Below are 25,231 nucleotides of genomic sequence, written 5' to 3' on the forward strand. Positions count from 1 at the left end.
AGCACACACACCTGACTGTGAGTGTTTGTGTGTGTTTTCCCATTTCTTCTCAAAGAGCCTCTTTGTCTGTGTGCTTCGCCAGAGGTGGCAGAGATGCAGGATCTAAGTCCTGACCCGAACACACGGCCCGAGGCAGGTGTGAGCGACGGTTACTGATGGAGAATGAGTGAGAGATGCTCGGCCTCCCAGCGTTCCTGAGAGATCCGGAGACAGCCAACTAAAAACACCACAGATGAGGCACGTCTCAGATTAGTACATCTTAGTGTCATTATGTGCATTTTAAATCATTATGTTTAAATATATATATATATATATATACCTTCCATTCAGCAGAAGTAGATTTGGTTCACCATAAATTATTTCCAGTACATTCAGCTGTTTTTCAAAGACAACAAAAGTACTTATGAAATTACATACGAGGTTCTACTCAACTCTTAACAATTTCCCAAAATGTATATAATTGCATTTAATATAAATTTAAACTATGTTACATTTTCATTTGAAGGCAAATGATGTGCAGTTAAGTTTTGAAGAACATTACTTTCATATCTGAGGATACATTCTGATGTGTACTATTTCCATAATAAGCACTCTTTTATTTGAAAGCATGCTAAAGTCATGTTTTTCACAAGAGAATGCTGATTATGAACAGACTGCTGTAGGCTACTATATTATAGTCATTACTAGATGGTTGTGTCATTGATAGTAATGTAATAGGAAACCTAAATGTCTGCGTTCTACTTTAAGCAGTTCCAGCCAAAAACATATTTCTTTACAGCGTCTGCGCTCTTTTTTCTAAAGGACACATTTTGACACCAGATCGTAATTCTACCTAACAGTAGATCTGATAATGTCACAAACAGTGTTAGCGCAATCTTATTTTGTGATAGTAGAATTTACTTATTAATAAAATACAATACAATTTAAATACAAATGTATTATAAAAATGAATACAATGTTCTTGCGTTGTATTTCCGTCATTCAGACATAATTTCGCATTTAAGGACATGCTGAGTTTTCCCAGATGGCAGGAAATCCATGCATACAGTCAGTAAAGATTGCTAGGCTTTGATGAATCTGTATCAGTATCTATCGAAGTTCAGAGTGTTTGAGCGAGATTTCATACAGTAGCTGTTAGCATTGGTCCGTTCACCTAGCCTTCTCTCACGACAGCTGCCAGCGAGACTTGGTCTGACAGTGAGAAATACTGCAGCTAGTGTCCAAACAAAGACAAAGGCCTGAGGTACATCAGATGGACAGGAGCATTACGCCGTGTTGTGCTCCTCTCGGCCTCGTGTTAATTGGGCTGTATATAAAGAGAACGCTGGAGAGACTGGTTTGGTATTTCTGACGAGTAAATGCAATATTAACAGCACTGATGTTTTGCTTCAGCTGGTCATGTGAATTCACCGTGCTGAGCCAAAGAAAGCTGCTTGGTTTAAAAATGACTTCTGACTGAGCTGCGCTTCACACGTCACTACACTATTGACTGCCAACATTTCACTAATGTGACTGCATCGTCCCATTATCAGCAAAGTATGCACTTTAAGTGAGTAAGAGAGGTAAACAAATTCTGGTGCTTGCAGTGTCACACACACACACACACACACACACACACACACACACACATATGTGCCATTATTTGTTCCTATACACAAAATGTTTAAACAGTTTAAATAACTACAGTTGAGCCGACTTTTAAATGGAATGATTATTACAGAAATAAAACACTTTAAAAGAATACACTTAAACGTAAACGTAATTGTTTTTGGACACTTAATTGCACATTAATAGCAATGAAATTAAAATATGTTATGTTTTACAATTTTTTTTTTCTTTTTTTGCCCCACTTATGTGAGACTTAATAATATAAAGTGCTGCTGAATGTACTGACACGTATTTATGCTAAACTAAAATATACTTTTTTATAATTGTTATTATTTTATGTCATGTATTTTAAAATATTTGTATGTACATATTGAGCATGTGTAATAAAGAATGAGTTAATATTTCACAATATCAAACATCAAAATAAGTGTGCTTCAACAAAAGATTATGAGTCAATGATCAATGATACGACACTTATGGACTTTAAAGTAAAACTTAGAATTTTGCATTATCACAAAGTGCACTTTTTAAAAAAGCCTGCTAGGAAACAGGCATGAAGTGTGCTTTGTTTAAATAGTTTAAGTGTTAAAATAATATTATGTGAAGTTTATATATATGTTATTAAAAGTGCACGTTCAATACAAGAGTTTTCTTTAAATAAGAACCAAAAATATTATAAATGATCACCAAAGGACTAAGTCTTCGCATGCAAGTTGAAAGGCACAAGGGTGAGTAATTGATGACAGCATATTCATTTTATTGGAACGAATCCTTTAATGACTGATTTGATGACTTCTTGACGATCACCGGGCAGTGGTTCATGCTGAGTGTGTGTCAGGATGAGGGTGATGGGGCTGTAGTGGACTGCTGGACGTCTCTGCACTGATGCTTCTGTTGCTCTGAGAGCGAGACAGGAGCGCAGACAGCTGTGCGTAACACTGGGCCCGCCTCCCCCTCGGCCAGCTGCCAGCTGAGTGGAGCAAAGCAGCTGTCAATCACCGCTGACAACCAATCCCGCAGCAGAGAGATGAGCACACAGTGCACACTTCTTCTACACATGCTTCTGTAAATATCAAACACTGGATAGTAAATACGTGCCAGAATGAGATCTGTGTTCGGTAAAAATATCCCTGCTGCCACTCCAGTAATGAGCTGCCATCTTCCCGTGATAGTCCCTTACATTAACTTTGGCATCTAAAGAAAGAAGAAGAAGAAGAATAGCTGTTTCAGATTGTACAGCAACACTTCCAAAAGAAACATTTGTTATTTTGAATAACTCAGTGCTATTCATGTCACCTGTGTTACACTGTGCTGCATTTCCAGAAACACAAACACAAATAATGAGGAGGTTCTTTTAAAGGGACAGTTCCCCAGAAAAAGTAGATGGTATGATTTTCAGTGAGATGTAATGAATTGAAGATTACACAAAGCTGACTTGTAATACAGCACATGAGTCATATGAACTACTTTCATGATGCTTCTTCACCTCAGTTTTGCTCAAGCCACACTTTCACTCTCAGGAATACAGAAAGTTAACAGAAAAAAATGGCATGTAAACAATTCAGTGAGAGAAACAGATATTTGAACATTTCTTTTTAAATGGTTAATTTGACTTTTCATGGGCAGTTCACAAAGACAACGTGATCAAGAGTCAAAAACATCTGTCGAGGGCATGTCGACTGAAAATGATGGACAAGCATCGCAGTGGAACCAAAAAAATAAATAAATAAAAAAGTGTCCTGTGTGAACAGCCCCTCTAAGGGTTAATTAACTGCTGACAAGATGGGGTTTTAATAAAAGTTGGCTGTCCATGCAGTAGAAATCCATTAATTAACTCATTCATTCATTCATTCAGCTGGTTCTACATTACAAGATAAAAGAGAAAAAGTGCTTTAAAAAAGGGTAGGAAGACTTCAGTACCCGTTATGCACTGGGCTAAACCAAACATCATTGAGTGGGATACAAACAACGGAAGTGAGATTTGTAGTTTTAAGAAAATCCTATTGCAGTCAAGAGTCTGCCAAATAGCCTTTTACATTTTTTTGTTTGTGTGTTTGTTTTGTTTTGTTTTTTCCTAAATTTTTTGTTACTTCGCTCTTGAATTGTCTGATTGGTGTTTACATTTCCCTAGCTTTTTCACCCCAGCCCATTTTTCAAGTTTGAGTCAACGAAAATGAATCCTCTCTCCAGTCTGATTTGTGGTTGGGAAACAGCTGTAGCTCTCGGGCATGCGCACATCAATTTAGTGTATTTATATCATACTGTACGACAATATTACTGTTTTTGCATTATTCATTTTTTAAGGGTTGGGGTAGGTGTAGACGTTAATAAAACACAATCTAATGGGTAAAACATTTAATTCGTTGTTAGTTTCTGGACATAATTGTTGGACAAGATGGCGGAATTGGTGTTAGGATTGGTCACATCGCCTGTCAATCAAGCTCTTTGAGAACGGTCAATTGCGAGACATAATCGTACTAGTTGTAAAATTACTTTGTAACTCGCAGTGTTGATTTTATATCACACAGTTCTGACTTTGTAACTTGCAAATGTGAATTAATTTCACACAATTCTATAAATTAACAACTCCTCGAAAAACTTCAGAATAGTGAGATAAAAAAAATAGCAGTTGCCTTTTTTATTTTTCATTCAGTGACAGAAACAAGGACCCATAGTTTTCTATTTAGCTGTTTGTTGTTGTTGTGGCTTTTTTGTGCACTCGTGTTTCTTCTGTGCACATCCAGCTATAACTTTTATTAAAACTAGGGCCGGGACTCGATTAAAAAAAAAAATCTAATTAATTAGAGGCTTTGTAATTAATTAATCGAGAAGTAATTTTTTTACACATGAATTTATAGTATACCATTGAATAATGACTGAATACATAAGCTTAAGCAACAAAATATTGTTTATTTTTGTTCAACCAAGTCTAGCAGACCAGTGCAATTTTTGCCATGAAGTGTAACAATAGCATATTTAGAAACAATTTAGAAATAGTACATTTCAGAAATTCAGGAAGCTTATAGGTGCTGGAACCTTCTGTAAAGTGTTTTTTAAGTAAAACATAATACTGTCAATTACATTCAGAACATTGGAAACACTGACTATTAGAAAACATCTCTCTGTTGCCATAACATACTAAGTCCAACTCTCAATAACCTTGGCCAAAACAACAAAGAGTTCAACATAAACTGTTGCACCAACAAAATGCATAACATAGTTCAACATAAAGTGTAAAGTCCACGCTAGCTGCTATATGTTTTGTGTTGAGGTGATACTTGAGACTCGATGTGCTGCGTGATATGCGAACGCTAGTTGGTGCTTCAGTATAATCGATCCGCCGAAACTCATCCAGTGAGAAACGTTCAGCGGTGCAAAAATAAGTTATTAAAAATGAGGGATTTTTTTTTTCTGTAATTAATTAATCTTAGTTAACGCGTTATTTTTTGTGTAATTAATTAATCTCAATTAACGCATTAAAGTCCCGGCCCTAATTAAAACTCTATTTTACCTGTGGTGAATCGCATCTTTAAAGTGCGGTCACGTTAGCAACATTTTGCCGGGTAAAAAAACGGTCTGTGGTGAGGAGTGGGGAGGAGCCAAGAGCCACGGGGGCGGAGCAAGTCCAGTGACATGAATTTTAATGAACTTATAAACAAGGTCCAGTGTCAGCTCACACTTTCATACGCTTTCTGTCACTCAATCTGGCAAATTTGTACGACCAACTTGAACACATTGCGAAAACTACATATGGAAGCTCCCAATCGCGTGGATTCCTATTGAAATGACAAGACTCTGCCTGTGAAAATTCACCGAGCAACAGCAAATCTGACCAGAAACGCTGTTGTCTCGCATTCGACACTGTTTTGCGAAGCTATGAATAAAATATGATTGTGTTTTCCTTCTCTCGCACTCGTAACACACAGACACTCTCAGTAATTACTTCAGCTAACACATAATCAGAGGTGTGAGTGTGTGGGAGGTCAAGGTTAGGCTACTGTCGCTTAAAATAACAAACACACCGTCATCTCTGGCAATGGAGAGTCGTTAAAAATAAAACACCCAAACGCGCTCTCTTCAGTCATCTCTCTCTCCTGCTCTGCAGCACATGGTGGTAATCACACTGGCCTTGTAGGAGCCATATGGACCCGGGCCGGTCTGGGGCCTGCCTGAACACCGCCGCAGTTAATTAGAGTCTGAATACTGAGCGACTGAGCGCTGATCTCAATCCCTCCACGCCTGGACACACTGACTGGCCTTTTGAGCAGCTCAGGCCTACAGGGACTCGGGGGGAAACGGAGGGGTAATTATTTGAGATAACAGTGAAAAGAAGAGGTGAGGACTGTGCATTTGAAAAAAGGCCGGGCAACATAAAGAGAGGGAAAGCGAGGACACGGCGGAGAGGACGCCTGACGCGCTAAAGGTCAACATCTCCTATTTTTATGTAGAGTGTCAACAGCCTGTTACGCCTTTTTAAAATCGCTGTGCTTTTCATGAATGACATATTCTGCTTCTGGAGATTGAGCTTTAGAGATCAGTGCTTTGCCAGACTAATGAATGTGTGTGAATGACCAGCTCTTTTCAGTCACTGAAGCACTGTTGATGACATCACAGCTGCATATCCTGCATGTCTTCAGAATCACATGGTTATTAGGCTTCATAATTCTAATATAATGATGCGTGTTTATGTATGTATGTACTGTATGCATGTATGAATTAATTAACATGACAAACATTATGTATACAATTGAAATTAAACCGATAATCACAAATCAATCAATCAATCTTGTTGGTTTTTATGCAATAATATACATTTATTTATAATTAAATCTTGAAAACACTCAAATTAAAATAATATTTAATTATGAATTTGTTTGTTGATTGATTCTACACAATTTACATAAATGTTGTTTTTGCATTGTGGTCACAAGAATTGTTATGATTATGATTAACAAGAACAACAATAATAATACTACTAATAATAAAATAATAATAATAATAATTATTATTATTATTATTTATTTATTTTTCTATGGTAATGAAAATTGAGGTAAAAGATTTAAATATTTGTAATCATCATGAAAATAATATCACAATTAAAAAAGTTTTCATGTTCATGCTAATTATTTAGGCAATAAGCAATAATGTACAGTATTGTTCAAAATAATAGCAGTACAATGTGACTAACCAGAATAATCAAGGTTTTTAGTATATTTTTTATTGCTACGTGGCAAACAAGTTACCAGTAGGTTCAGTAGATTCTCAGAAAACAAACAAGACCCAGCATTCATGATATGCACGCTCTTAAGGCTGTGCAATTGGGCAATTAGTTGAAAGGGGTGTGTTCAAAAAAATAGCAGTGTCTACCTTTGACTGTACAAACTCAAAACTATTTTGTACAAACATTTTTTATTTTTCTGGGATTTAGCAATCCTGTGAATCACTAAACTAATATTTAGTTGTGTGACCACAGTTTTTTAAAACTGCTTGACATCTGTGTGGCATGGAGTCAACCAACTTGTGGCACCTCTCAGCTGTTATTCCACTCCATGATTCTTTAACAACATTCCACAATTCATTCACATTTCTTGGTTTTGCTTCAGAAACAGCATTTTTGATATCACCCCACAAGTTCTCAATTGGATTAAGGTCTGGAGATTGGGCTGGCCACTCCATAACATTAATTTTGTTGGTTTGGAACCAAGACTTTGCCCGTTTACTAGTGTGTTTTGGGTCATTGTCTTGTTGAAACAACCATTTCAAGGGCATGTCCTCTTCAGCATAGGGCAACATGACCTCTTCAAGTATTTTAACATATGCAAACTGATCCATGATCCCTGGTATGCAATAAATAGGCCCAACACCATAGTAGGAGAAACATGCCCATATCATGATGCTTGCACCTCCATGCTTCACTGTCTTCACTGTGTACTGTGGCTTGAATTCAGAGTTTGGGGGTCGTCTCACAAACTGCCTGTGGCCCTTGGACCCAAAAAGAACAATTTTACTCTCATCAGTCCACAAAATGTTCCTCCATTTCTCTTTAGGCCAGTTGATGTGTTCTTTGGCAAATTGTAACCTCTTCTGCACATGCCTTTTTTTTAACAGAGGGACTTTGCGGGGGATTCTTGAAAATAGATTAGCTTCACACAGACGTCTTCTAACTGTCACAGTACTTACAGGTAACTCCAGACTGTCTTTGATCATCCTGGAGGTGATCATTGGCTGAGCCTTTGCCATTCTGGTTATTCTTCTATCCATTTTGATGGTTGTCTTCCGTTTTCTTCCACGTCTCTCTGGTTTTGCTCTCCATTTTAAGGCATTGGAGATCATTTTAGCTGAACAGCCTATCATTTTTTGCACCTCTTTATAGGTTTTCCCCTCTTTAATCAACTTTTTAATCAAAGTACGCTGTTCTTCTGAACAATGTCTTGAACGACCCATTTTCCTCAGCTTTCAAATGCATGTTCAACAAGTGTTGGCTTCATCCTTAAATAGGGGCCACCTGATTCACACCTGTTTCTTCACAAAATTGATGACCTCAGTGATTGAATGCCACACTGCTATTTTTTTGAACACACCCCTTTCAACTAATTCAACTAATTGCCCAATTGCACAGCCTTAAGAGCGTGCATATCATGAATGCTGGGTCTCATTTGTTTTCTGAGAATCTACTGAACCTACTGGTAACTTGTTTGCCACGTAGCAATAAAAAATATACGAAAAACCTTGATTATTCTGGTTAGTCACATTGTACTGCTATTATTTTGAACAATACTGTACCAACTGCATTATTTGTCTGTCCGACTTTATATAATTACACTTATTACATGATTACTTACCAAATAAATACATTAACGGGCATGATATATTGATTTGAGTGTTTTGAATTCATAATTATTTATATTAATATTTAGATTTCTTATATATATTTTCCATTTTTCCTTTTAATTTTAGTTTACTTTTAGCGATTTTGTTGTATACTTTTGTAGTTTTTATTATTTTGTTTACGTCTATGTCTTTATTAGCTTTTGTTAATTTTTATTTCAATGTTATTTATTTTACTACAAAATGCTAAACTGAAAATGATCTGAAATTAATTTGCTTTAATTGATGTTTGTTTTATTAACAAAAAAAATATTTTCATGGTTTTATTTTTATTTTATATTTTTAAACTAAGTTGTAGTTATTATACTAACCCAAGTTACTGATAGTTTTTTTTTAAAATAATAACCCAGCTGAGTTTTAGTTATTTATAATAACCCCAGTAACAGCCAATTATACAGTTAAAGGCTAATTATAAAAATAAAAATAAATATGTAATATAGCTTGTACATTTCTTGACACTGTTTTCCAGTGTTGGGGAAAGCTACTTTTAAAAGTAATGCATTACGATATTGCGGTAATCCCTTAAAAAAGTAATTAATTATGTTACTTAGTTACTTTTTGTGAAAAGTAATGCATAACGTCACTTTTTAAATCTGGGCAGGGCTTGTTTGTTTGTTTGTTTTTAATATGACAAAAAAAAAAATTACAAAGTAAAAGCCCTTTCACACCACAATTGTAATGAATACGCCTCAGGGTGAAGGAAGTGTAAATTAACGTCTGTACAGTAGAGGGCGCAGCTCAAAGAAATATTATGAAGAATATGACGCAGGGGATGAAAGATCGACACCATTCAACAATAACAAAACTGAAACACAAATATGTTATCTTTCCTGAGTTTGGTTAATTGTATCGGCTCCTCGAAGGTCAGTAGCAAATAATAAAATGGGATTTAATACATAAATTATATTTGTCTTATTTAATATATTTAATTATTGCACGTTTATATAATATTCTGCGTTCGCATTTGACGGGTTTTATTCATTTTGAGCAATAATGAATCTGAGTAAAAACGTTTTTTTTTTTTTAAAGTAACTCCGATATTTCCTTCTGAATTAAAAAGTAATGCGTTACTTTACTAGTTACTCAAAAACGGTACTCTGATTCGGTAACTGGTGTTACCTGTCCTGCATCACCCCCAGCACTGGTGTTTCTGAGGTTTATGTTTGTAGACTGTAATAGTGTTGAATTGTGGCGTTACAGTAAAAGTATAGTTACAGTTACAGTAAGCGTCTCTGACCAACAGGCTAAACCTACATCACTCTCAAACCCTCAGTATTAATGTATACGGATGTCTCCCCAGTCACTTAATCTACTGAATTATATATTATTTCCTATGTTCACTATTACAGAACATGCTGGAAGATCTTCAACAACAATACTTGTTCAGGTTTTCTGTCAGGTGGACAGTCGACCAAACAAGCCCACAGTGCAGCTCCCGCAGAGCCTAAATATCGACGACGGACATGACTTGATAACAATAAACTAATAAAACACAGTTTCAATAAAGAGCGAGATGTTAACTCTGATTTTCAACAATCCAGTCACGACTGTATCCGAAGCAACTGCGAGCTGTTTTAACAGAGTTATATGATTAGGTGTGTGTCTGGAGAAATTCTGTGTGGTTTAATAGAGTTACGCGGAGGTCTTAAGCTGTACGCCGCTAAGAGAGGCTTATGTTTCCAGGCGCAAAGCGGTAATCCTATAACGCTGTTCAACTATATTGCTTAAGGCACTGCAAGCAGTCAGTTGGTAACTATGTTAAACTATCTGCAGTTCCCTAACCACTCGCGCAGATCTCGCCATGATAAGATAATGCATTATTCACCCGGAGTGCTATAGAAATCATTAGTGCAGTGGTTTGAACGCTTCAAATAGATTCAAAGTCCTTATATAAAAACACTCTGGTAGAACTATGGTGCAGTAATGGAATTAGATGGAAATACCATGTTTCTGCACCTACAAGCGATCTGTAAACTGTTCCAGTACAGGGGTACATTTGTATCTTTATCTTTTTAATAATAATAAAAAAAAAAAAAAAAATATATATATATATTATTTTTATTTTTTATTTTTTTAGGGTCACATTATAATGGCTTTTTACCATTTATCAATGCTATTTATTTTATAATCAAATTCTTTTTACATACATTTTATGATTTTACTATTGTCTAGGCTTAAAATAAGAAAAATGTGTTTATTTTGTGTACTTTTTGTGTTTAATTTAATTTAATTTTTTTAATATGTTAAAGATTAAAATTTTAAAGAAAGAGTGAATAAATAAATAAAATATTTATTATTATTATTATTATTATTATTATTATTATTATTATTATTATTATTATTATTATTATTATTAGTATTATTTATAACTGATCACAGCCATTTAGTTGAGTTGTTAACCCAACTAAGATGTTTTGTCTATTTGTAGTACCAAATTAATATTGAAATAAACATTGGTGATAATCAATAACAATGTCAATTCTTTGAGCATTCATCAAATGAATGCATGCTCTTAGTAATGAGGTGCACTGAAACACACAAGGCAGTGGAACGTAGACGATGTGCATGTGAGTGTGTGGACAGGGGACAGTCTGGGGACTTGGTGAGGGGGATGAAGCTTGGCCAGGCTTCGGAGGTTTCCAGGTGAAGGTCTGGCGCTAGAGATCTCATCAGTCTGAGACATGCTCTATACCTCTGATTCACAAAGAACACACGGAAAGTCCCTTCAGTGAGAGTCAGTGGGGTCCAATCTTATCGGTCCTCAGTCATCACAGAAACAACACGAGGAGCTGATATCATGTTTAAAGAGCTAAACACCTTTAGTTTAGTGACTGAATTCAAGTTTTGTGGAGATAAAGTGTACTGATGAGAGTGAGATGAACGTTGAGATATATTTATTATATTTATGCATTTAGCAGACACTTTTATCCAAAGTGACTTACATTGCATTCAGGCTAACAACTTTCTCGTAACATGTGTTCCCTGGGATTCGAACACCAACCTTGCGGTTGCTAACACAATGCTCTATCACTTGAGCTACAGGAACACAATAATAATAATAATAATAGGAAATGTAATGACTTTTAGAAATGTCATATGATGTTTCTTTGCATCATCAATACAGTTAACATCTTAAGCATTATTTCAGACAAAAAACAAACAAACAAACAATTGAATGAATTAATGATTTAATTAATTAATTATTATTTTAAATATTTTACAATTTTTTTATTAATAAAACTGCATTTAAAAATAAATACATTTTTTTTAACTTAATTATTAATTCAAATAATGTTGTAATGGGTTGTACATGACATTTTACAACCTGAACTATCCTCGCCATGTCATAAAATGATTTTAATGTTGTCATGAAGTGGCTATTTTTATCATGCAATTATTATTTTTTTTATTGTTGTTATTTATTTCTTGAAAACAAAAGTTTTTTTTACAGATGAAATAGTCGAAATAATCTAAAATTGACAAAAAATGCTGTGTTCCCATAATAGAAGAGCTGTCTATAAGTAATTCATTCATTTGATGTATTTATTTATTTAACCAACTATTATATTATTTAACAAAAGTCTTCATTTAGTGATTTAAAATGTCACGTGGTGTAACCATCAGGTAAATGCATTAACATTTTCTTTAAGCTTAAAATATTGTATAAAATATTCCTCAAATATAATTTGCACCTCTAAATGAATGAATGAATGAGTTCGTTTTAAAAGACTTTTTACCAACTCCTGTACTATTTAAGAAAAGTCTAAATTTAATGACTCTAAAATGTCATGTGGTGTAACCATAATATAATAGGTGTCATTAATTAATTAATTAATTAATTCATTCATTCATTCATTTTATTTACTTATTTTAACCAACTAATATATTATTTAACAAATGTCTTATTTTAATAATTTAAAATGTCATGTGGTGTAACCATCAAGTAAATGCAAGTAAATGCATTAAACAATTTTTAATCTTTAATTATTGTAAAAAAAAAAACTTTATAAATTACTTTGTAAAAATTACTTTATAAATATTCTTCAAGCATTGTTTACACATCTAAAGGAAAGAATGAATGAATGAGTAAGTTTTGAAAAGTCTAAATGACTAAAATGTCATATGGTGTAACCATAGTAAAAGAGGGGTATTTTAGTAATTGCATTCATTCATTCATTCTATTTAAAAATAATTGATAAATTAATGAATATGATTGTGCCCGATATGATACTTTAAAACCAATTGAGCACCATTGGACTTCACTGGTCTGCTCAACTGTATCGTCATTCTGTGAAGAGAACGATTTACAGTTTGGCTGAACACTCACAGTGCGTGAAAAAACCCGAACAAAAAGAAGGACAACCCTCTCTCTGTCTCTCGGCGTCGGGTCCAAATGAGCTGTAGGTGGTGATGGGAAACCATGGAGTATCCATTTCCACACACCATATGGAAACTCAGTGGTTTGTTCAGAGGAGGTGGGATCTAATATTGACCTGGACCATATGTGTTTTAGTGAATTACAAACACAACAGGACCGAGCGGACACCTAACACACAACATATGGGCATCTATTCTGTGTTAGGGGCTTTTACAAACAAGACCCCCCCTACACAAACACATGCGTGTATGCCGTCCAAGATCTCGAGGGACTGCTCTTTTGAATTACTCTATTGACACACACCCTAGCTAGCTTCATTAGCGGGAGCTCGCAGTGTGCAGTTTTCTCCCCTAAAAACCAATTATCATCCGTGACTGCACAGAAACTTCAGCTTCGCATCACTGATCAGATCTGTGTCTGTGAGCTGGATTTCCTCTTTCTTATAATGGACTTTAGCTAAATAGTGGGTTTGAGATCAAATTATTGTCAGGTTGTTTCTGTAAATAACAAACATGGTGTCAGATGACTACGTCACTATTTAGTACTCTACCATTTATATCATATACAGATGCCGTCCACACATCTTAAGGTGTAATGAATCAGGGATATTCAGAAACAGTGAACTTACTGTAGTTATTGATTAGCAGCTGGATGATTTTGTCATGTCCGTGTAGAGAAGCCAGGTGGAGCGGTGTGTAACCCTGCAAATATACACAAACAAGCTTAATGTGCATTTGGTCAAATTTAGCCCCGAAATGTCAGTTTTTATGCATCCTACACACAAGCAAATATCTAAATATCATTAGTGTGGGAGGACAGTGATATGACAGCAATTCTTGTTCTCCTGTTGTGTCTGTCACTCGATTGTGATAGGCTATTAAAAACAGCTGGACGTCATTTCACACTCCACTGTGTGCAGGCGACATTTCCCATTTATGCAGTTAACCAGACAGCGAGACCCGCTGAGACAATCGCTCCAGTACATCCCGCACATTAACACGGGACTAACTCTCTCCAGGATCCACCGCTGATTCAAACAGCTGCAGCCTGATGGTGCTTCCTATCAGAACCTAGAAGGATAGTGTGCTAGTGAAGCTGACGTGAGAGGATGATGGATGTATGAAATGTGACTGCGCTTTAGTGCTGATCTGAGCTCAGGCGGTGATTAGTGTGGATGACAGCACATTAATGCTCCACGGGGGACTTTATCATCCGAAGACACTTCTGCAAACAAGATTGACTCCATCTATCCCTGATATCTCTTTGGTGTCCGTTTGTTTTACAGTTACCATTTCCTTGCTCATAACACTAATGGGCCATATGATTACTGCAAAACGAGGGTAGAGCGAGCATAGTTGAGTATTTTGAACATGACGAACACAAACGTGGATAATGTCCTTAAATGTCTATAACAGGAGGAGATTGAAATGCAGGTGCAAATTAATTATGAAATGAAAAAAAAATGTACATCATTCTCATTGAAGCATACCCTTAAAGGTACAATTTGTAAGATATATACAGTAAAATATCCACAATCCACTAGGCTAGTGTTATATATTTCGTCCAGCTGATTACTAACAATATGTCTAATGTTTTCAACTACTTGTAAATCATGAGAAAATCCCCATTCTAAACAGTGACATGGGGCCGTGCAGTCGCCTGTCAGTGACGTTAGTTCCCCTTTGTTACCGCCTTTACTGACGTAGAAACCACATGACAACAGTGTCGTGGACAAATGCGGAAGTTGTGTCTATCATCGAGCAAATCACTTGCTTGCTTCAAGCAGTTCCTTATTTACTTCTTCTTATTGCACGTTTTATGGTGGATTGTGTTATTTATTTATGGAACATAATTACCGTTTACCATCTGCCGCTGGTTCTGTCGACAAGGACAGCTACCGTAAACGTAAGCGTATGGGCCAACCAAACGACCCAAGGAGAGTTTGGGACAAGAGGAGAGTAAGAGCGAGGATCAATATCGGTGTTGCATTTTCTAGATGGAGAGAGCTTTGCGACAAACTTCAACTACAAAGAGATACCGATCTCGCTTGTGATTTACTCGACAGGTGAGATGTTTTGATTCTTATCTTTACAGAAAACATATGCTATTATAACGATCAACAAGATTAGTATTATGGGGCATACACTCCAAACGCGGGGCTTCACGTCTCTAGACTCGCGTGAGGACGCGTCTGATCCATCATCTGATCACGTCTTTGCATTGACTTTGTATGTAATCTACTCGCGCAAATCGTTGAACTCACGTTAAATCCATTATTTATCTTCCCATATGATTGATGGCTGTCAGAGGTTGGATAGAAGACAACAAATCCCATCATTCCACGCTCCTTCTTAGCGTCATCGGTCCCACTTTATATTAGGTGGCCTTAACTACTATTTACTTACATGAAAAAATAAGTACAATGTACTTACTGTGTTCATATTGTATTGTAAAACACTTTTGCTGCTATTGAGGTGGGATAGGGGTAAGGTTAGGGAGAGGGTTGGAGGTATGGGTAAGTTTAAGGGTGGGTTAAGGTGTAAAGTATGGGTCAACAGTGTAATTATAGATGTAATTACAGAAATTAAATAAAGATGTAATTATAAGTAGTTTTTTTTTTATATAAGTACAATGTAAAAACATGTATGTACACAATAAGTACATTGTACTAAAGTGTTAATTAAAATGTAAGTACATAGTAGTTAATATAAAGTGGGTCCGCGTCATCAAACCACGCGATTGTTATTGTTTTGATGGTGCGCCCTCTAGTGCCAGGTACTACAACCTGTACCTTTAATCAGATAAAAATTAAAATACCACGTTTAGGGTTCACATAAAATGAACATTAAGAATCTGAAATTGGATTAGATTTATTTGGATCCTCGAAATTTTGTGAGTGTAAACCTTTTGTTAGCCTAACAACATGCTAACGTCAGTCTCTACTCTAGATGTCAATCGAGATGTCAATTAACTTTTTTTGTGAAAGGCATAAGAATGTGTCAAGTTGCTGCCTGTGTAGATTGATACAAATCAGTCACTTAGAGGAGGTCTATGTAAGCAGTAGACAGCGTTTACATTCTGGAACAGAACTCATATAGAGAAAAACACAGAGATTGAGTCAAGGGTAGTCCTTGAAGTACTCAAGCCTACCCTGCTGAAAACAAAAACAAAACAAAAAACAATAGAAACCATCACAGGAAATGTGAATAGTCTTCTAACTACAAATACCATTACAAACATTACAAACCATCAACTTTTACCCATTATAAATGGTTTCCTGTAGTTGGAAACTACTGTAGTTGGAAACTACTGGGTTTTAACAAGCTGACCAATTACCAGTAGAAACCCAAAGGATCCTTTTCAGTTCCTATTAAAACCAATTTTTTTCAGCAGGGTAACTGTATAAAATGGAGTCCAAACATGCTAGACGTCCAGGTAAAGGTGCCACTATTTGATTCTTTCAGGTAATGGAGCCTAGAATCAGTCCAGGGTCGCTGGTGGCTGTGTTTGTAGCGTGTAGCACAGCGTAGCCATGTTGCTAACAGCACAGCACTATCATAGTGTAGTTCTGCTGCCCTTAAAGGTTAAAGTAGACTTCCCTCGGCTCTACTCCTCATTATTACACTAGTCCTAGCACTGACATTTTTGGAAAGGTCACAGCCACTTTCATGTGCTCTGCTTCATGTCAGCTTCAGTATAAGTAAAGGCCCTGGAGAGACTGTCCAGGGTGCCAAAGGAGCCAATGGAGATCAAGGTAAGACAGTGGAGTTTGGTTTTAACGAGACTGACTAACACATTGACACAGAACATGGACAAAAGCTGTCATGACCCTTGTGAAGAAGAAGTTTGCTTAATTGTATTGAATGTGCATTTGTAGTGTAATATTACTGAAATAAAATAAGGCCACTCAGTGTAAATACAGTACACTTTCATGCCCATGTTTCATAACACATGCAAGCAGACTTTAAAAAGTGCACTTTGTAAAGATGTAACAGTAAACATTTTAATCACTGTTTTCATAATCATTACTAAATCACATGTAAAGTACTTGACTGCAGTTTTAACTGTAGTGTTTTTACTTTAAGTTTAGTATATCTTAAATGCACTGCATTGCAATGCCATCATTATAAATGTGTAATTACAAATACATTTAAAAGCATGACACAACTTTTCATATTTCCACTCAAATTGACTTATATTCAGCTATCCTAATAACTCACAATCGTAACCCGTTTTACTTCTACTATACTTTGTTGACTTTCAAGGCAAACATATTACATTTTAAGGTCTAGGTGCATCTCAGGTATATAACAGTGAACTCTATGAAAGCCTAATTAATTCAGATCAATACGTTTTTCTTCAAGGTATCATATACCAAGTATGCATACCTTATTCTTTATAATATACTATGAACAGCATTATAGTTTGCCATTTAAAACATATCAACTGTGCAGGCAGTAATAGCCATGAGTCAGAATCAGCTTAGGAAACCCCACACTATTGCACATACTTCCTGTATTACTCTGAACGGTTATGGCATTAAAACCCCATTACTTCTAAGGTTCGTAACTTAATCTGATAGTATCTCCATTTTGAATGCTTAATAAAACCTATTTGTTCAATGCTAGGCAAGGAAAAGGGATTTGGTCCCATAGCGTGCCAGTTCTTAACCGTCCCACAATCCTCTGATAGCTGGGCAGCCAATGAGTGTGTGACTGCGTTCAGAATCTGAAGCACATTTCTTCCAAATCCTGCTTCATTTCACAGGTGTATTGAAATCAAACTCACCCCCTTCAGAAAGAAAGAAGAAAGAAGGCCGTCATCAAGACCAGAGTCGGCTCCCGTTTGCCAGCAAAAGCCCGAGAAGATTACAGAAACAGAATAAGCATAGCACAAGATGGGTCAAGAACTTAATTTCACACCGACAGCACGGGCAGTTTGGCTTTGGAAATATTTCCTTCATATGAAGAGCATAAATCTAAGTCTACAAAACCTATTGAGCCGCCTACAGCATTTCAAAGCATCATGGGTGCACTTCCAACCTCAAGACTGCTCTAAGTGTAGATATGATATCATGTTCGGCCCAAATTTTATGGGAACATTACATGCATTCTTCACGGAGAGAGTAATGTCAGAATCTATTGTGATAATTGACATGCATTTTCAGAATATGTGAAACTGAATAAAACCAGGTGTACACTTACATGCTTAAAAAGCCAGGTAAAGGAGATGGTGTTAAAAGAAAGAGAGAGAGAGAGAGACAGGAATATAATACATTTAACATGAGCTTATTCATTTATTTAAAAAAATTCACATTTAAGGAATTAACATAAAAAAATGCATGTATTTTTAACTTAGAATACATACATTTTTCTACTCTAAACTTCATGTTTAATTCCCTGCTCTTGCCATTTCTTTGTGATTGTTTGTGTCATTTGGTAGCATGTGAAGGGAAAATAAGAGCGTGAAAGAGAAGAGAAGTGCACGATGGTGTGTTTGTGAATCATAGTGAGCCACATCCAGACGCTGACAGCGCTGCATGGATTATTGATTTTTTTATTCCATTTCGGCCCAGAAGAGACTGCACTTGAAGAGCACCATTAGCCCCATAACGATTAGAGAGCAAAAGTTAATTATGTAATTATGAAGGCAATAAAAAGAGTGTGCTCGTGAAGGCTTTAAACATTATCGTCAATGAGCACGTCACTGCAGCCGGAACGAGGAGCGAGATTACAGGAGTGGAAAAAGTGAGAGAAAACACTGAGTAATCATGGCACTTATCACTAACTAACTAAATTAATACATCTACACCTCTAATGTGATGCACGGGCTTCCATGCTTCAGTGCGCAATAGAATTAATATTCAGTTTATTCAGATATTTGGTTGATATTTACAGTGCTGTCAAACGATTAATCGAAATTAATCACATACAAAATAAAAGTTTTTGTTTGTATAAAATATGTGTGTGTTCTGTGTATATTATGTATATATTAATACATACATATGCAGTATATATATATATATATATATATATATATATATATATATATATATATATATATAAAATATATAATTTATATTATAAATAAATATATTTAATGTATAAGCACAACATGTTTTTCTGAAATATATACATGCAAGTATGCGTGTATATAAATAATAATATATACATAATATACATAACACTATATATATATATATATATATATATATATATATATATATATATATATATATATATATATATATATATATATATTCAGAATTTTTTTTTTTTTTTTTTTTGATAAATAGCCATTAATCATTTGGCAGCACTAACATAGACTACTTCAATCGTTGAAAAAAAAAATTGTTAGAAAAAAAATATATAAATAAATAAATAATAATAAATGACACATTGACATGCTGAAAGTTTTTTGGTTACACCCCTTAATTTGAGAATCATTCATTCAAAACCACTGTTGAAACTTTTCTATATTATATGTTTAAAACCAACTTGAATACTATAAACAAATTAAAAGCTTTCTCCTTTTAATCATCATTTCTGACTTTTTTTGTTTAGTCCCTTACCCACAAACAAACACTCTTGTATCCTCACATTTATTTAAAGAGCCAATTTGCAAAAGATTGAATTGGACTCTTTAAACTGCAGCAGGATCTGATCTGAAATAACCTTCTGAGAGGATCCAGGATGATAAAGGGAAAATAGACCTCCAAATAAAGGCTGGGGGTCGGTTGGTTGGGAGGGAGGGGTGCTGCCAGAGGCACAAAGATCCTGTCAGTATTTCCTTTGCACTTCACCAACCCTCAATATGAGGAGATAAGATACAGTGCATTATAATATGCATGAAGTGAAGGGAAGGCCAAAGCATTCACTGCCCGACTGTTAGCAGATCTGGAATAAATAAACATGAGGTCATGTTTATGCAAACACACTCCACTTAAATCCGAGCCCTCGCAGCGAGTGTGTTTGATTAATAGCTAAATTTAGCTGATTAGCCACATCCAATCACATAGGCGAGGAAATTTGTGACCTAAGGGCTCGTATTAAAGAGAAATTACGCTTTAATTATACGCAAACACACACATTACACGGGCAGCCTGAGCGGCAGGAGGAGGTGTTAATTTGTGTGTGTGTTTGTGTGTGTGTGTGTTGTGTGCGCGGGCCCCTGCAGAGGTGTAAATGTGAGCGTGTCAGTGGGGCGCTGGCTCCTGTCAGCTCTCACCGCTCTCTGGTTGACGTCCGCTCCGGAGCGAGCCATCATGTCCACCATCTCCACACGGCCCTGCTTGGCCGCCCAGTGGAGCGCCGTCTGCAACACACACATGCAAACACAGCAGCTGTCAATCACCACGCTGCTGTCAATCACACATGTGATGCACCGGGGCTTCAGAAGACTCTCCTCAAATGTACTCATTCACAAACATCATATTGACACTGGGTGCATTGTGCTTCATATGATATGGAATTATATTTGCTTCAAAAAAAAATGAGCGTAACTTTATAAAACTGAACGTAACTTTTTCAGAAACTATAAAAAATGTGCCATTACAAAAAAAAAAAAAAAAACACAATGAAAATGAAAACAACTCACTGTTAAGCCCGCCCCCATGAGACGTTTGTGTCAAAACACCAAAATAAAAACTGTGAAGAAAAAGTGAAATCTGTGGCAGTGCATTCAGAAACCACGATTAGCGAAAACGAATCTTTGAAAAACATTAACGAAGAATGAAGCATATTTGAAGAGCCTGTTACATTTGTGCGACTGAGTTCCTTTTTGTGTAATGGCATATTTTTGATCGTTTCTGAAAATGTTACGTTCAGTTTTATAAAGTTACGTTCCTTTTTTTTTTTTTAAGAAAATATAATTCCAGAATATGACTGCCTTTAAGACATAATTCACCCCAATAAGTATATTCTGCCATTATTTACTCAGCCTCATGTTGTTATCTTCAAGGAACACAAAAAGAGAGACTTTTATTTTATTTTACGTAGTTATACACTGAAAACACTATTTCAAAGCATCCTTGTTACAATATAATTGTACATTTAAGTAATGAGTAATATTAATGAACGCCTCTAGGTTACGAATGTAACCCTAGTTCCTCGAAGGAACGAGACGCTGCGTTGAACATTTTGGGGAAACGCCTTTGGCCTTTATAGCTTCCTGGTCGCTATGTCACCCCGCCCGTGACATCACACCCTTCCATTGGACAGATTGCACACAATATACAGAGTTGATCTTGCCAAAGGCGTTTCCCCAAAACGTTCAACGCAGCTCGAGTTCCTGAAGAGGAACTACATGTACTTACTACTTAGGGTTAGGGTTAGGACTACTTGCATGTAACTATGCCTAATTTATTGCTATTATAATAGTAAGTACTTGTAACGTGTAACAAGGACACCTTAAAATAAAATGTTACCAAAATCTTTTTTCTCTCTATCAATCCTTTTGCAAAGCTTATTTTTGTAAGGTAAATTAATTGTGTAGTCAATTTTTTTGATGATTTTCAGTAAATTATTTATCACTCAAATAATAATAATAACAATAATAAATGTTTAAATTAATTAATTAAATTTATTTATTTATTTTACACTCGAGTGAGCAACAGTGTTTCTGAAGTTTTGTCTCTTTATCAGCATTTCTTATCGAAACACAATTTTTTAATCGCAAGTTACTTGTGGATTTGATTCATTCACGGAAGAATCATAATCATCATATCAGAGCGGATCTGTCAAGATACATCCACATACAGCATTTATCCGAAAATATGTCATCTGAACAATAAGTAACATATCTGCTACTTTTGTTCTGACCAGTTGAAAACAGAAATGTTAATAAATATAATATAATATAATTAATATAAATCACTTCCGAGCAGAACAACTCTAAAGCGAACAAGCGTGCTAATGTTAGCTAGCTACTTATTGAGCCACTGAAATACAGAAACAAACATCTCTGTGTTAGTGTTCAATGTCCTCACATTAAACTAACATTTTGTGCAATATCGGACCCGGACACTCAAATTATAAATCATTATAATAAGCTTACCATTGCGAATCAGCGACGTGTAAAGCAGACAGTTCTGAACACCGTCTAATGCACTTGTTGATGTTATTCAGTGAATCGCTTTTTTTACTGAAAAATGTTATGCATTGAATTGTATATACTGTACTTAAGATAATTTAGTAACTTTTTTAAGACTTTAGATCATTTAGAGGCCTGTTTAAAATCGGTTATAAATAGTGATATAATCATTATAAACATTTTGACAATAAGTAAAACTGCGCAACCCAAACAGTTTACCGACTTCTTTTCCATTCACTTCAAATTAAATATAGTTTTGTAGGACAAGAAATATTCAACTACAGTGATATTTGTATTTATTCAATGACATATAGACATTTTTAAGTGCTATAAAAGTCCAAATACCAAAGTCCAAAATTTGGGGTCACTGTATCTGAAGCCTATTTATGAAGCCCCTATGAAAGCTGTGTTTGGGTTCATTTGCATAAGAAGATTTGGTCTCATATGAATGAGTGAGAACAGGCTTGAGTCATTTGCATAGCAGCTAATTCAGCACAATATTAGCTCACTGAGCCAAACTCAAGGACGCCAAACCAACCCACTGCTGTTCAACTGCGGGTAGTGACCAATACATGTAGTGTGTATGTTTATTATGCATATATAAATACACACACAAGCATGTATATTGCGACGAATCTCGATTAATACTTTGATCACACTGATTTTAATATATGTATTAAAATATTTGTATCATTGTATGATTGGTATCACTGATCTGAACACAAAAGTCCTCTAGATTACACAATCTCTAATGCATGTATACAGGCTACTTACAAACTTCAGGACCAAGTGAGGAGTTCCAAGTGTTATTTTTTCATTCATTGTGTGTAAGAGATCCCCAGAGCGAAACAGAGAAAGAAAAGAAGAAAACAATATCAGTAATAGGATAACACAACTCTTTTGGGCCTTGTAGCTCTCCATAGTCGCCATTGTGTTTCATCACACCAGTGTGTTTGGCCAAAAGCTCAGAGTGTTTCTCCAGTCCCCATCCACAGTCACACGGAGCGGGACATCAAAGCCGGAGCAGCCGTGCCTTTGTCAAACTCTCCTCCCCGGTTTTCTGTCACCAAGTTTTATCTCTTCCAAATCAGCGGCAGCCTTTAACCTATTCTGAGCCGATTAGCTGAATGCTTGATTTGAGCATTAGAGAAACTATAGCAACCTGTAATCTGCCAAAGAGCGAATCAAAAAGCCCTATGTATCTTGTCACGCAAGAGCTGGCAGCCCACCTTGACCCCATAAGCCGTCTCTTACAGAGCCCTCGCTGGGCGGACAGGCCCCGCTTTATTCACACACATACAATCCGTTGAGAAATGTCCTCTTCTCTGTTGGTCTCCAGCCAGTCTGTGCCCCGTCCTGAAGAGCAACAATCTGCCCAGGTCTATGATCATTTAGTAAACAATGTGCAATAAAACAATATCCACTGAACGCAAAACCTAGATGTTAGCAAAACGTATCGGAGCATTGAACATCAAGGGCCTTATCATACACCCGGCACAATACGGCGCAAGGGTTTCTGATCATTTCTGCCCAATGCAGCTCTCATTTTCGCATCCTGAGCCATGTTGTTTAAATAGCAAATGCATTGTTGTTAGCGCGTTACTATTTTGAGGAACTCAAACCTGGTCTAAAGTCTGGCTCAATGTTTTTTTCTTTTCTTATTTAAAGAGCGTGTTCGTAATATGCTCCTAAAGGTGGGTGCACAACATGTGTACACTTTGCTTATTACACAGCAGCACACACACATTTTTACAAATTAAAAATTGCTTTCCTGCGTGTAAATAGCGAACCTGCCATTTCGCAAGTGGCTTTCGAATGGGATGGGAGATGAGACTCTGATTGGCTTATTGCACATTACGCCCCAAAAACACCCATTACTCATTAAGACAATAGGGAAAACACATTTACACCATGCGCCCAGGCGTGCCGACTGTTTTCCTGTCGTTAAACTAGCAAAAGTGGATCCAAACAGTGCTTTAGACCATGCACTTAGATTGTTAAAATAGGGTCTAAAATTTCTATATCCATGTGAGAAAAATAAGTAGGCCTACACTTTAAAATACATTTAAAAAGAGTACTTTTCATATAGCTTATTAATTAAGCGTGAACTGAATGTATAAACTTTGGACATTTAATTGCATGTTCTTTGTTTAACCTGTTAACTGTTTTGAAACCCATTTTAAAATCAAACATTGCATTGCCATGAAAATGGTACATCAAAGTCATGTTACAAAATGTTTTCAGTCATGAATTATACAAATTCAGGTTTGGATCATGCTCTTTCAAGTCTATGTTTAAAAACGTGAGTCACAGTTAAGAGGTTAAAATCTTTCCATTTACATTCAATGTAATTAGCTGAACTCTAGAGTGTTTTAACCACTTTTAGTAGTGAACTTTAGTTTTAAGTTTACTGCAGAATGCATAGACATGCATTTATGGTTCAATGTCATTTTTGTTGAACGTTATTCTATATGTTATGTAATTAAATATTTTTGTACAAACACATCTTTAAGTTGCAATTTAGTACTAGCTTATATCAAATATTAAATAACACTCTAGAGTTAAACTTATAATCATAAAGCACTTTTCATGTGCTTAGGTGCAGTATGTTATTCAAATATGCTTACCTCTTTAAAGCAGTAAAACCTTTATTTTGACATTATTACTAAAATAAACTTTTTAAAAAGTCTTTAAAACACTTAAGTTGTCTTTAATTTCATTAATAATATATTATCTGTGAGTGCTTTTTTATTCATGAATATTCAATATGGGGAATTATTTTCACAAGGGAATATGACAGATATAATTTAGAGGTGTTTGCTAAGGCATTTGAACAAACTCAGGACAAAAGTGTTTGTTTGTTTGTTTATTAATGGATTTGTTGGGCATCATTTGGCAATCACACATGAAACATGTCTAAAATCAGACATTTGGAGCTTATTGTTACTTTTCAAAGTGATTTACAGTTTGTAGACAATAAAATGGGTATAAAACGTATGGATATTATAATTTGGTGTTGCTTGGACAATAAAATTATTTTTATTAAATAAAGCTTTTTAAACAAATCTAAGAAAAATATAGAATGTGAATTTGTAGTATTAATAATAATAATCATCATCATCATCATCATCATTTTGTTTAAAAAAAAAAATTGATTCCTCTTGCCGCAGTCTGATCAGCTGGGCATAAGAAGCAGTGTAATTTTCATGTGTGTGTGTGTGTGTGTGTGAGAGAGAGAGGTTTAGTGTGTGCCAGATGGAGGCTCTG

At 35.6% G+C, this 25,231-nt stretch overlaps 1 protein-coding gene across 2 annotated transcripts in view; it reads right to left on the minus strand.

Moving 5' to 3' along the window:
* Positions 1 to 2,346: 2,346 nt before the first annotated feature.
* LOC113043632 (ankyrin repeat domain-containing protein SOWAHB) overlaps positions 2,347 to 25,231 on the minus strand; it is a 61,136-nt gene continuing 38,251 nt past the window's right edge. Inside the window, exons 8-11 of one of the 2 annotated variants that reach the window (XM_026203132.1) lie at positions 20,102 to 20,188; positions 18,708 to 18,712; positions 13,503 to 13,576; positions 2,347 to 2,802 (exon numbers count right to left, since the gene is read on the minus strand). In XM_026203132.1, coding sequence (XP_026058917.1) covers positions 2,681 to 2,802; positions 13,503 to 13,576; positions 18,708 to 18,712; positions 20,102 to 20,188 — 288 coding nt within the window. In that variant the 3' untranslated portion in view covers positions 2,347 to 2,680. The remainder of the gene's footprint in view (positions 2,803 to 13,502; positions 13,577 to 18,707; positions 18,713 to 20,101; positions 20,189 to 25,231) is intronic. The other variant, XM_026203133.1, reaches the window with a different exon arrangement.

This window comes from Carassius auratus, chromosome 25 (assembly GCF_003368295.1).
Source record: "Carassius auratus strain Wakin chromosome 25, ASM336829v1, whole genome shotgun sequence".
In the NCBI taxonomy this organism is placed as follows: domain Eukaryota; kingdom Metazoa; phylum Chordata; class Actinopteri; order Cypriniformes; family Cyprinidae; genus Carassius; species Carassius auratus.